The 13,287-nt window shown below is 38.5% G+C and overlaps 1 protein-coding gene across 3 annotated transcripts in view; it reads left to right on the top strand.

Annotated features, from left to right (window-relative positions):
• dpf1 (D4, zinc and double PHD fingers family 1) overlaps positions 1-13,287 on the top strand; it is a 79,981-nt gene that overhangs the window by 7,639 nt on the left and 59,055 nt on the right. For 2 of the 3 annotated variants that reach the window (XR_001809075.3, XM_017435361.3), the window contains exon 2: positions 10,428-10,457. The exons of the other annotated variant lie outside the window; for it this stretch is intronic. Coding sequence is in view for 1 of the 2 variants with exons in the window: in XM_017435361.3 (XP_017290850.1) it covers positions 10,428-10,457 (30 nt within the window). In the remaining variant the exon portion in view is untranslated. The remainder of the gene's footprint in view (positions 1-10,427; positions 10,458-13,287) is intronic. 3 annotated transcript variants of the gene reach the window in all.

Raw genomic sequence — 13,287 nt, 5'->3', positions numbered from 1 at the left:
CCCCCCCCCCCCCCAAAACATTAAGTTAAATTTTTCCCCCCTTTGATGACGACTTTTTATTATTCTAATCAACTCCTCAGTGATTGTAAAAATAAAAAAAGGAGTTTTCATGCTGCTAAGTGTTTTGTCTGTGTGTGTCTCGTATCCGCTCTTGGCTCTCATCCATCAGCTGTGTGGTTTGATGATAGGCAGTTTGGTTTCTCGGCGCGTCTCCTTGTGGTCTGTGTTTTCAGCGACTGCTCGGCCTGCAGGACCACGGTGGCCACATGCCAGTGAGCTACAGCTGTGGGAGTTTCTGTGCTTCTGTCCTCTGTGATAAACAGCTGTTTGGTGGTTAGCTAAACCTCTCGCCTTTGACCACGTTAAAAGGTATATTTCGGCATTTAGGGGAGTGGCTCTTCGAGTTTGCACTCTCTTGTTGGGTGAAGATGGTGAGCAGAAAAGAGTTTTACCCTTCATCCAGTTTTCATATGCTGAGCTAAAAACCTTCTGGCTGCAACTTCACATAACAAACAGCCCCTTCCGTCATGGCAGCTTTTTTTAATCACTATTTGTGTTGCACCTGCAGCTCCGTGAGAGATCAACGTGCCCCTTGTTGCTCTAAGAATAGCTTTATGCCTCTGTAATTCAGGTTAACGCTACTTAGCAAGTTGGTCCAGCACAACGAGAAACCGCATTCAAGGGAGTGTTTGCTGATCGTGCTCTTTCAGCTGTCCCCACCTGCTCAACAGGATGTTTATCAATCAAATCAAAGAGCTGGTCATCATTAGTTTTCTAATCAGAGTCAAAAGTCAGATGAACCCTTATTACTAATTAAAGGCCTAGTATTCCTTGGAGGAATGCATTTCACCCACAGCCCTTCATGGCAGAGTTTTGGACTAAGATCATCTTAGGATAAGACAGAACAAACTTATAGCTGTTTTGGTCAAAATGTGTTGTACTTTGAATATGTGCTGAGGATGACTTTAAAAGTGAATCAGCCTTAGATGTACATTTAATGGTTACTTTTTGAAAGTTTCATTAAAATCTAGCCAGAGGTTCATGAGATATTTTGCTAACAGACAGACAGTGCTGACTGTAATACTTCACGGCCAAGGGTTTAAACAAAAACATCATGCAATGTGTTGTGCTCAGCTGACCGTCGGCTACTACCACACCAAATTTTAGCTCAGTATCTGTTTTAGGCATTTTCTTTGTTGGCTTATGTCGATTAGCTGTGGCAGCCATCTTGAATTGGGTGACTCCAAAAGTAAAATCCACAGACTACAACATTATCACCCTTTTGCCTTTGGGTTACTCTGTGTGAAAAACTGTCTTTGCAGCTCTTATTTCTGTTATATCAGTAGACTTTGACTGATTGGGGTTATTCAGTGTTTGATGCCGGTCTTTAGAAATCAGAACAGCTGTTGGCCGATTTATGAAGCTGCTTTGTTTGGTTTTGACCCATAAATAAAACAGTAATAAATATGTTACCTGTTGTGCAGTTAATGCACATTACAACCCTGCAGATTTTTTTTAGAAGAAAACAAATGGGATGAAATGCCCTGGTCCTGGGGCCTGAATTGTATTTTTTTTAACAGTTACAGTTTTTCCTAACAAATGAGGAGATTTCAGCCGTTTTGAAGTGGGGTTCTGTGGAAAAGTTATGAATAATTAATATCTTACATGTTGTAGATAGCTCTTTGAAAAGCCCCATTTTGGAGAAACAGAGTTTCCGTCTGATAGAACTGATGAGCTAATGTCTAGTCTGAACGCAGCCAAGATCAGTGTGGATTGGTGCATCCTAAAGCAACTTCAACCTTTAAAATTTCATAGCATTTCTTGTGAACAATACTTCCCAGACCTTTACATGGCCATAATTTTCTCAGTAAATTGCTATTAATATTTATTTCTCTGATTTTTTTGCATGTTCTAATAGTACTTCTGGTGCAGCACAGGCTAATTTCAATAAAAAAATGTCAATATTTCTATAAGAAACCAAACAGACAAAAAAGTCAAATTCATGGTGGTGTAAAGTCTTAAATAATGAACTTTGAAGACTAGTGTTTTGGGAATTTGGTCAAATCAGGTTTGGAAGTGGGTTTGCTTGTACTGGCCGTTATTAGCTCATCAATATGGTTTGAGTGGAAATAACCCGTCAGCAGGTTATGAACTGTTTGAGATTGGAGTTGTTTTAAGATGGCAGCAATCCACTATCTGGTCTTGGTTTCTCTGTTTTAAAAAAACTGCAACAGGTAAGATATTAATTGTTCATAACTTATTCTCGGAACACTGCTTAAAACTGGCCAAAATGTCACTTAAAAAAAAAAAGAAAACCAGCAATGAGTGCGTTACAGTACCATTTGCTCTGGTGAATCCAACTTTGCTCTTTTAAAAATTGGCATAATATTCTGGTCAGCCTCTGGGTCTAATGGTGTTGTACTGAAAAACAAACCACTTGTTATTAAAGGCCTCTGATGTAGGAAGCATATTGACAAAAGGGCATAGTGTCAAGTGGAACAATGCTGTGCTGCCCACAGATGTGCCTGCCTTTAATCGGTTTGGTACATTCAGATATGTCCTTTTCTAATGTTGTAAAAACTGGCTAATTTGGGCCAGTTTTTCGACTGACCTATCATTCTGTCTAGCTCTGTGCAGCCACATCTAAAATCCTAGCTCCCCCTGCTCTCCTGCTGCTTCATAACTCACACACTCGTGTCTGTCTCTGCTTATCTGTGTTCCTCTCCTCTCTTGCATTTGGATGTCACTTTCTTCAGACTCAGATTTTGCTCCTAGGTCAATCTCGATGCCTCTTTTCTCCTCCGTCAAGTGTTGTCTCCCAACTTTCTCTTCCTTTATTCACACCTCCCTCTCAGACTCCACTCAGAGCCTCCAAACAGGCAGTCATGCAGCTCCCTCTATCACAATATAATGAGATTTTGAAAGTACCCAAATTGAAAGACGCCATTTTCTACAGCTGTCAACTTAGGTGATGATTGTGGTGGTGTTACGGGGTGGGGGGGTGTCGAGTGTATTACTTATACCAGCGCCTTTAAAGGCAGCACAGGAAAAGAGGGATGGAGGGAGGAGCAGCTTAGAGGTGCATTTGGAATATTTTCTTTTTTCTTTTGTCTATTTCCATTCGGTCACTTGTGCAGCCTTGATGTCAGTGCCTTTTAATTCACAAGGTTCCTCTTAGTTTTTCTAAACGCAGTGTGTATCTGGGCCCGTGTGTCTCTTGAGTGAATGAGCACCTCTCTGTGTCAGTGTTTATTCTCCCCCACTTATGACTATCTACAGTCAAACAGCAGGTACTGTTTGTTATAGTCTCTGAAAGGTGGATTTCTTTCCTTTGGCTGATTTAAAATTCACGCATTTATATGTCCCGTTTTCATTCGTAACAATTTATAATGAGACAGCAGTATCTTATGGCGGTGAAGATGTCACCTGCAATATTTCTAGACCAGATTTTTTTTCAAACGGTGTCCCATGGACAGGTTATAAACAATTAATATCTTACTTGCTGTAGATAGCTCTTTGAAGAACCCCACTTTGGAGAAACAGAGTTTAATTCAAACTAATGATAAGCTAGCAGCTAGTATGATCAGGGCCTAGGGGTGGGAGCAAAATCTATTTTAGGATGCATCACACTGCAGACATAAAAGATTCAAAATCGATTTTCAAATGTAAAAAAACAATTTTGGTAATGATAATCTGTGCTGCCAATTTAAGTCAGCAGAGTCAGCAGAGTAGTTGCTGCATGGGGCCATTTTTTGCTTAGTTACCATGACTTCTTGTGGTAGAAACCCATTGCAGTAAAGTTGCGTGTTTTCACATCTTTTTCAACCTTCTGTCAGGTTAGGGAGAGTTGGTTGAACCCAAAATGCAGGCAGACAAGGAGGAATTCAAAGAAAACCTGATTTATTAACAAAGGAAAACAAAACGCTGACGAGGCAGCAACTAAAACTAAATAACAAAAACCAGGGTTGCAAAGAACACGAGGAAAAAACGGACAGCACATAGGAGTAAAAAAGGAACCAGCAGCGAAGTAAAGGAGATGACCAGGTTTTAAAAACTGGGGATGATTTGAAAGTGGACACAGGTGAGTGATTATGAACGAGGGACAGGTGTGGGTGGTTGAGTCAGGCTGACAGGTACTGAGCAGAGGAAGGGTGAATGATTACAGGGAACAAAACACCAAAACTAAACACAGGAACCAAATAACATAATTAAAGAAACAATAAACCCAATACAAAAACAAACCCAAAGACCATCAAATCCTGACACCTTCCTTCGCTGAGCCCTGAAGAATACATGTCTGTAAATAATAAATAATAACTCTCTTTGAAAATTGATTCGTGTCTGAATTACCAGGGATGAACATAATGCAAATTGCATTAGCTTTTCTAGTTCTAAGTTAGCATCTTTGCTAATTAATAGCCTATGACTAATTTTTTTTACTTTATTGTGCAGTCTTTATTAAGCATGAAAATATATATAAATCAATGTTTATTCATGCAAAACAAGCCAAAATCATTTAAGTTTTCAGATAATTGAAATGCATGAAAAACTGTCGTAATTGCATGGCGGCCCCCTAAATTGTAATTACATTGAACTGTGGTGTGTAGAGATTCGTACTCCTAAAGGGGCCAAGACCAAAAGGTAATTTTGGTTGCATTAAAACAGCTTCAGTCTGATTTATGTGGGTGCTAATATATAAACCTTTATGCCATCAGTTTTGCTTCACACTGTTGTTCCAGCAGAAATATCATGATATTCCTGCTGGAAGTGCCCAAACATTGTTTCTCTAAACTGGGGTCTTTTAAAAAGCTATCTACAACAGGTAAGACATTAATGGTTCATAACCTTTCCACAGAAACCCACTATAAAATCAGAGATATCACTTTAAAATGCTCTAAGGGTCATATTTGTTGCTAACTTCAAGCACTGATCTTTATTAATCCCTTCAAATACATATTCTCTTTAAATAAGGGAAGTTCCTCAATCCTTATGGCACAATCGAGGACATAAACGCAAAGTATCGATGTTTCAGTCATGTCTTTAAAAAACAACATGCCCAGTGACAGCCTGCAAGGTTGCAGCTTGGATTTCTACGTTTTTGATGATGAACAGGTGGTCGGGATTCACCAGAATCTGCTGGGTGTGATGAGTTACTCTTTGTTAATTTCCACCAAGGACTGTTGACGCTACTTGACATTGTCGCTATCTTTCCTTCATGTGAAAAGAAATCTAATTTTTACAACCTAATTTATCTTTTATTCTGCACTTCTTGGGATTATATGCTCTCGGTGTTGTGTTGTGACCTAGCATACAGTCGAGGCAGACGGCAATAATTAACTCTGCCAGCGAGGTTTAGTAAGCTTGTGAGTCGGTCTGCTTTTTATCTGTTAATTAGTGCGTATCTAAAAATATGTAACATATTTCAATGAAGTTTGGCAGAAATCGAGGCCTTGGGGCTAAGAAGGAACTGAGAGATTGTAGTGAAAATAACGCTGAAATAAGAACTTCTTTTAATTTGTTGTTTCAGGCAAAAACAAAAACACCTTTTCATTATTACCACAAATTCATTAGCAAATGTTTGCTATCACCCATAGAAAGTGTGCAATTATGTAATTGCCTATCCCTGTGTGTGTGCATGCGTGTCTTTGTTAGCAAAATACCTCATTGCCACTGGTCAGGGTTTTATAAAGCTCTCAGAAAGTAATCATTGGATAAAGATCTACAACTGATTAACCTTTGGAGCCAACTCAATTTAATATGGCCACCACAGCTAAGTGACATTAGAAAACACAAAAAAGGTTATAATTCAGTCAGTTTTACTGATCAAATTTGGCGTGGTAGTAGCTGAGAGTCATTCACTACTTATGTTTTATACGCTACCTGATTATGTGACATCTTTGTTTAAAACTTTGGCGGGGTTGGGGTGAGGGTGGTGGGCCTTTGTATATGCATCTTGTTAAGAAACCCTACTTTTAAATTGTGTTTGTTCTTTGCAGTGATATATTTTTTAAACAATGTGCGTCATGTACAATATTATGCGACTTCAGCAGCCTGTTTCAGACAGGAAAAGAAGAAGGGATGATGTTACCAGACTAGCCCAGTCTTTATTTATAGCAGATTGAGGTTTGGGGCTTTTCAGAACGTACAGCTTTAACTTCAGCGACCAGATGCACAAAGTGTGTAGTTTAATAAACACAACTCTGTTACTTTCAAAGATGCTCTCCAAATCCTTTTCCTTAGATTTATAAAATGTGTATGTTTCTCTCTTATAAATCTCGATTATGGTGAGTCTTATTTTGACTATCATCTTTAACTGTGAATAACTGTAGACATACTTTGATTGAATTGTTTGCATATAAAAAAAAACTGTGCATACAAAGTAAACAGGACAAATGCAGAGAAATGGAGAGAAGAAGCACAACGAAATGTAAAAATCCACACACATATATTATATTTAGTCATCTCAGGTCTGGAACAAAAGCTGCTGAAAGAAAAAAAAAGTTATTTCAGCAGCTAAAAGAAAATGGTAAAAAAATAAAATTAAAACATGGAATGCTAGGATTACACACCAGAGGCAACGAAAGCACACCAGCTCACAAAGAGCCAACACCAGAATCCAGTGGTGGATCTAGAGATTTCCTCCTTGGGTGGCCAAAGTGTGGCATGAGGATCCAGCAGAGGGGCAGATTTTATTGTTGCAGGAAAGGTTTAGTTTTGGACCTAAATTTGTGCATTCAGGTTATTTGTCTATGTCTCTATAAATTACACAAATTACATGAAACAACACTTAATCAATAGTCAAACAATAGTACTGACACACACACACACACACACACACATATAGATTACAACATTATATTTTTAACATCATTTTTAAACTTTTTATCAGTTTGCATTCCAGATTACACACAATCTTGCAAATAACCAAGGGGTACAGTATGAGCATACAGAACAATAACACAAAGATTGTCCAAAAACTTGTAAATATAACATCAGGCGTTTGACCTACTACTCCACTTTACACTTGATAGTTGTAGACATGCAGTAAAATCTGATGATAAAACAACACAGATCCTCAACATGTAACTCTAAATTAACTCATGTTGTTACATGAACAAATACCCCAATATAATACGCAGAAGGTAGCAAGCTAGCTACCTAAATCAGGTTCTGTGTTAGTGGAGTATAGCTAACTAACCAACATCAATAATTTGAAAATAAACAAACAGCTGAGCTGAAATAAATGAATGGAAACAAAAATCATCTAATGAGGAAGGGGCAAGTTTATGTTTAGCTTTTATCTGGTAAAAGAATGGATGCACCTTTCCCTGTCACCCGATGCTCCAGAGGTAGAGCACCAGTAGCTACTTTGATGTTTGGGAGGACCTGAAACTGACTCTGCAGGTGAAATTTCCAGGTCTGATTGGCGGATAAAACAGGAGCACCTGAGCAGAAATATTTGTGGGGCGGAGATTTGTTTCCTGAATTGCTAATCACACAAATGTTACAGTTTGTATTACGTTTTCTGTGGAAAAACAAGAAAGGCTATACGTTGTTTGATATTTATTTTGTTGCTTTTTTTTGCGCACAAAGTTGTCGCCTTGTTTTTCCCTCCAGCGGGTTAAGGTTTTGTCTCGTGAAAACAGTCCGGTCTGATAATGAAATCAGAGAAACAGACACCTCCTGCACCCATATCTACTGAAGAATATATATATATATATATTCACCACCCCAGCCTTTACCTTTAGAAGTCACATAATTAGGTAAATAAGAGCCACCTGTGGGTGGTCTAAGTGTAGACAGACACAAAAAATAGGCCTCCCATGTTGGAGAAGATGTCCTATTGTCTTTAGTTTTCTGTCTTCTGATCATGTCCCATCTGTCCGCTCCATGCTACTGACTGATAATTTATCAGTCAGCAGCTCACTGCTAGAGTCAGAGATCCCTGTCAGCTGAGTGAGGTTTATCCTGTACTCTGCAGTGAGTGAGCTGCACGATGGTGCAGGAGGGTAACGCTATCACCTCATAGGAAGAAGGTACTGGGTTCAAATGCCACAGTTTTTTTGTATGGAGTTTCTATGTTCTCATGAGGGCGTTTTGTCCAGGAAAGCCTCCCAAAGAATGATAACATGAAATTAGAGATTCTAAAGTGACCTTCTGGGTGTGAGTCTGATGGACTGACCACCTGTTCAGGTTGTACTCTGCCTCTCACCTGTTGACTGCTGGGTCGGCACCAGCACCATGCGACCCTGAACGGTAATAGGAAGGTTCAAAAACACGAGTGCTTGTGAGTGTATATCGACTCATATAGCTTTGCATGGAACTGTTGATGTTTCAGTAGCTTTTGTCTAATTTTGTTGATTATCAGCTCCTACGTGGCAGCACAGAAAGTTGAATAAAGCCTAAATTGCTAAAAGTGATTTTTACCTGACTGAATATCTGAACTAAACCGTCAAAGAGGAAATCACACAGATGAGTTTGATAGGAAAGAGCTGCATGAGAAACACGTTGTACACGCATGTGTTTTTGCTGTTGCATGTATCAGTTGTTTGTTATCATTTGTTATGATGTTTGAAATAAAGCTTGATTTTACATATTTGTAAAATAACATGTTTGGGAAGGATCAAAACAAATGTTACATTTTGCTTCAAAGGTCAAAGTTATTTCTACAGCCCATTTACAAATAACTCCTTGTCGACCCAAAGTGCTGAGCATACACAATACTAAATTACAATTAGGATAAAAGTAATACAATTATGAGTACAGAAATTATGGATGAGGATAAAAAATCAAATTAAAATTATTATAGAGAGATAAAATATGTATATAAATGGGTATTACTGGTGCTTCTTTAGTAATTTTGTTACTGAACTCAGTTCAAGATGTGGTGTCATTGATTAATATGTTCCCAGTTAGCAAAGAGACCTGAAGTCCTCCCTTTAGTAAATAACTGGTTGTGTTTATTTATCACCTGCTGACAAAGATGTTAGGGTGATAATGCTTTGCTTGTGTCTGTGTGTGTGTGTGTTTGTCTGATGTACATTTACAACTAACCAACTTTTGAAGTTAACCTGATTCAAGACGGCTGCTTTTTTTGTGTTTTCTAAGCAATCTGAGCAAACAAAAAATGGCTATAACTTGGCCAGTTTTACAAATATTTGTGCTAAGACTCGTGTGGTAGTAGCTAAGGGTCATTCACAACACATACTCTGAGCGCTGACTGATCGAATGAGATCTGTTAGCAAAATATCTCATGGAGGACTGGAAGATTTTAATGAAACTCACTTTCATTAACTGGATAAACAACTGGTTAATTTTGGAGTCATTACAATTCATGATCATATAATTGACCTTAGGAAACACAAAAATGGCTATAACCTTGTCAGTTTTACAGATATTGGGCTAATGTTTGATGAGGTAGTGGCTGAAAGTTATCCTCATCACAGACTTTGAACAATCACACATTTTGCAAGATCATTTTGTAATATCACAAGATTGAGCATAACAACATTTACAAGGTTTGAGCAAAACCAGTACAACTCTGTCCCTTCTCAGCGATGCCAGCGATTTTTCTGTATGATGATCTCTGTCATGAAAGGTGGGCGATACGCATTCCTTCCTTCCCGTAATCTTAGGCCTTTAATTTCTTCAGAGACCCATCATCACACCTTCTTTATTTAAACTCAACCTGCCTCCTTCGTAAAGCACTGTGTAGCTGAGGTATTTCTGGTCCAAACTTGTAAAAAAGAAAAAAAAAAAAAATTCTGGTGACAAAGATTTAGCTGTGCTCAACCACTACATGCAAACATAGGATGTTAGGAATTCTGTGGCGAATTGTTGCCTCACTCTTTTACTACTTGTCCAGCAGCAACCACATTTTCCACAAATCTACATCTACTCTGAGCTCTCTTGCTGCATCAATCAATTAATCAGTCTTGTTCTTTTGTGACTGCACAGAAAAAAAATAACAAATTGCAACTAGCAGCTTCACTGCACTATTTTTGCAAGGCTGCTTTTGGCTCTGCACTGTAGCACAATGTGTGTGTGTGTGTGTGTGTGGTTTTGTGTGTCCTGTATCTACAGTCTGTATAGCCGAGTGACCTTGATGTCTGCACTCAGCAGGAAGACACAAGAGGAGTGATTAACAGGAGAGAGAAAAGGAAGACGAGGCGAAGTGTGAAGAATAATTAAATAAATAAATAATAATAAAAAACACAACAAAAGCAGTTGAGCAACGGGAGAGTGTGAAAGTTAAACATGGAAAGAGACACTTCAGTAACAAAAGTGATGGAGACGTGTTGGATGAGAATGAGAAACCAAAAAAAGAAAAACAGAAAAATTGTGGAGAAAACTGGGTGGGGTGAAGGAGTGACTCACCACACATCTGTTGGTTTTTCTTCTTCTTCTTCTTCTTCTTCCCCCTGCAGGCAATCTGGAGGTGCAGTCATCAAGAACAGGTAGGTGGGGGAGATGAATGGAGGAGGAGGAGGAGGAGGAGGAGGGAGGAGGTGGGGGAGGGGGGCAAAAGGAAGAATATTACACTGACTGTTAATCAAACTCTCACTTGTGCTGGTGAGAAAATACAGTGCATACATTGTGTTCGCAGTGAGGAAATGTGCTGAAGAGTTTGGGAGTGTTTCTGCCAGCTCGCCTCCCTCTCTGCCACACACACACACACACACACACCCACACAAACACACACAGACACACACATTGTAACTGTACATGACTGAGCACCCACTGTCCTTTTTGACTTACACACATGCCCTCCTGTAACATGAAGCTTCCACACACACATGCACAAAAACGTACCCTCCAAAGGTTCCTGAAAGTCAGCTTGAAACACAGACACTTCAGGTTTTTTCTGCTGTTTTTCTGCTTTGTCTTTGACCTCTGACCCCCAGTACCCACTCCCCCCATCCTTCTCCCATTTTAGTTAAAGGTAGTAATTTACTGCACTGCGACTGTTGGTGACTAGTTGGCAAACGGCTTTCACAAGGGAGTCTCCAAAGTGTCTTGAACCTTTTTCTCAGTTTCAAACAAAATATTTAAAAAAAAAATAATGTGCACAACCAAAGAAACACATGAAAATAGCCTTTAATCTTAGAAATTGGCCACTCTAAGCACGGCCACGTGACTCGCTGGTCGCTTGGGTGCAAGCACTCAGAGTTCAGTGAGACTACAGTAGAAAATGTGCCTATTTTCTTCCCATTTTTTCATTATTTTTATTCATCATTTAGTCTTCAACAGTCACAATCCAGCAAGATACTACCTTAAATGTGTCATTAAGAAGATATTATTTCACTGGATGAGAAGCTACTAGAATGACACGAAACCGTTTGTGAAGTTGGGACATCATTATCATTCTTGGACATTGCTCGTGGCATTCCTCAGGGCTCTGTATTGAGTTTGAAATGGTTCATTCTCTGCATGAATGAAATTTAAAGGATTTCAAAAATAAATTAAAATTGCAATGCTTGCTTATTGCAGAAATATTTTTGGTTTTAGTGAACATTTTAAGGAGTTGCTGCATTAAAAACCTTGGAAATATATAAAGAAATAAAGTAAAAAAGTTGTTTGGTAAAAACAAATTACTACAGATTTTAAGAAAAACTGAATTCATAAAGCAATAAGTAAAGCTGAAATATGTGCAGATGGAGTGAGCATTGAAGAAGTAAAAAACAAACTTTCTTGGTGTAATAATAGATGATAAAATAAGATGGAAACCTCATATAATACAATATTTTGTAAGAAGCAGTCCACATGTTATGTTGTGCTCTGGTTCTACCATATGTGAAATATTGTGCAGAGGTTTGGACCAGTACCTAAAAAATACACTATTCTCAATAACAAAACTGCAGACAAAGAGGTATAATATTTCATAAAACTGAATATAGAGATTATATAAATTAGCTATTTTCAAAAGCAAGAATAATAGAACTGATTAATCTGCTCCTTTTTTGGCAGCACATTGTCTAAAGCAATAAATAACCATCTCCCTGGCAATGTAAAAAACTTTTTCTGGCGAAGAAGGATATAATTTCAGCGGAGAGTTAAACTTTGAGCTACACTGTGCAGGAGCTCTGTTGCCTCACAGAGAGAAAGTCACATGTTCAACTCCAGAATGGAGTCTTTATCTGTGGAGTTTGCACGTTCTCCCTATGCATTTAGGGATTTTCTCTGGTTACAGGCCATAAATGTGCATGTAAGGTTATTGGCAACTCTAAATTGTCACTAGGTGTGAGTGGTTGTGTGTCTTATTTGTCTGTATGTGACCCTGAGATGGACCAACAACATGTTCAGGGTGTGCCCCACCTTTCACCCACTGACTGCTGGAGATAGGCACCAGCTCCCTGCAAACCTGAACAAGAAGAAAAAAGAAAGAAAGTGCACGGAAAGATGGATAGATGAATGGAGTTGAACTTAAAAAACTCATTTGTCTAAACAACACTAAAAAGCCATAATTTAAAGAGTGAAGTACGGAGCTAAAGCAATGTCCAAGCATGATCCAGTTCAAAAGGTGGTACAAAAATATAATTGTAACAAGTGAGGGAAAAAGGAATTTGAAGCAAAAATTCTGAGTGTATGTGTATATATTTTTTATGTATGCCTGTATGGATGTACTGTATGTAGAGTGCGTTTAAAAGAACATATCCTCATTTTGTCATGTTACAACTTTAAAATATTTTACTGGGATTTTATGAGACAGACCAACACAAAGTAGGGCATAACTGTGAAGTGCTAGAAAAATTACGCATGGCTTTCAAAATATTTTTACAAATAAAAATCAGAGACGTGTGGTGTGCATTTTATATTCACGCTTTTCTCTGATACCTGAACTAAATTCCAGTGAAACCGATCGCCTCCAGAAGTCACCTGATTAGTAAATAGTCTACCTGTATGTAATTTAATCTGAGAAGAAATCCAGATGTTCTGTGAGCCTTATAGGTTTGTTACAGAGCATTAGTCATCAAATAACATCATGAAGACCAAGGAACACACCAGACAGGTCAGAGATAAAGTTGTTGAAAATTTTAAAGCAGAGTTATCAGGGGCGTCACTAGATTTTAAGGACAAGGAGGGCTTAGCCCCCAGCAGATGCACAGGATGTGAGCAAACGTAGTGGGCGGAACAAAATTTCTCAAACAGCTAACAAAACCTGAGTTGCTTTTCCACATTTTTGGACACATTTAACAGATACCTTACTGTGTAAACGTTTTAAGCAACCAATTATATTTTTATTCAGAACATCAACAAACAGGAAATATGTTTACAGTTTTAACAAAA

Source organism: Kryptolebias marmoratus, linkage group LG2, assembly GCF_001649575.2.
Source record: "Kryptolebias marmoratus isolate JLee-2015 linkage group LG2, ASM164957v2, whole genome shotgun sequence".
In the NCBI taxonomy this organism is placed as follows: domain Eukaryota; kingdom Metazoa; phylum Chordata; class Actinopteri; order Cyprinodontiformes; family Rivulidae; genus Kryptolebias; species Kryptolebias marmoratus.
This window is presented reverse-complemented; position numbering and strand designations above follow the sequence as displayed.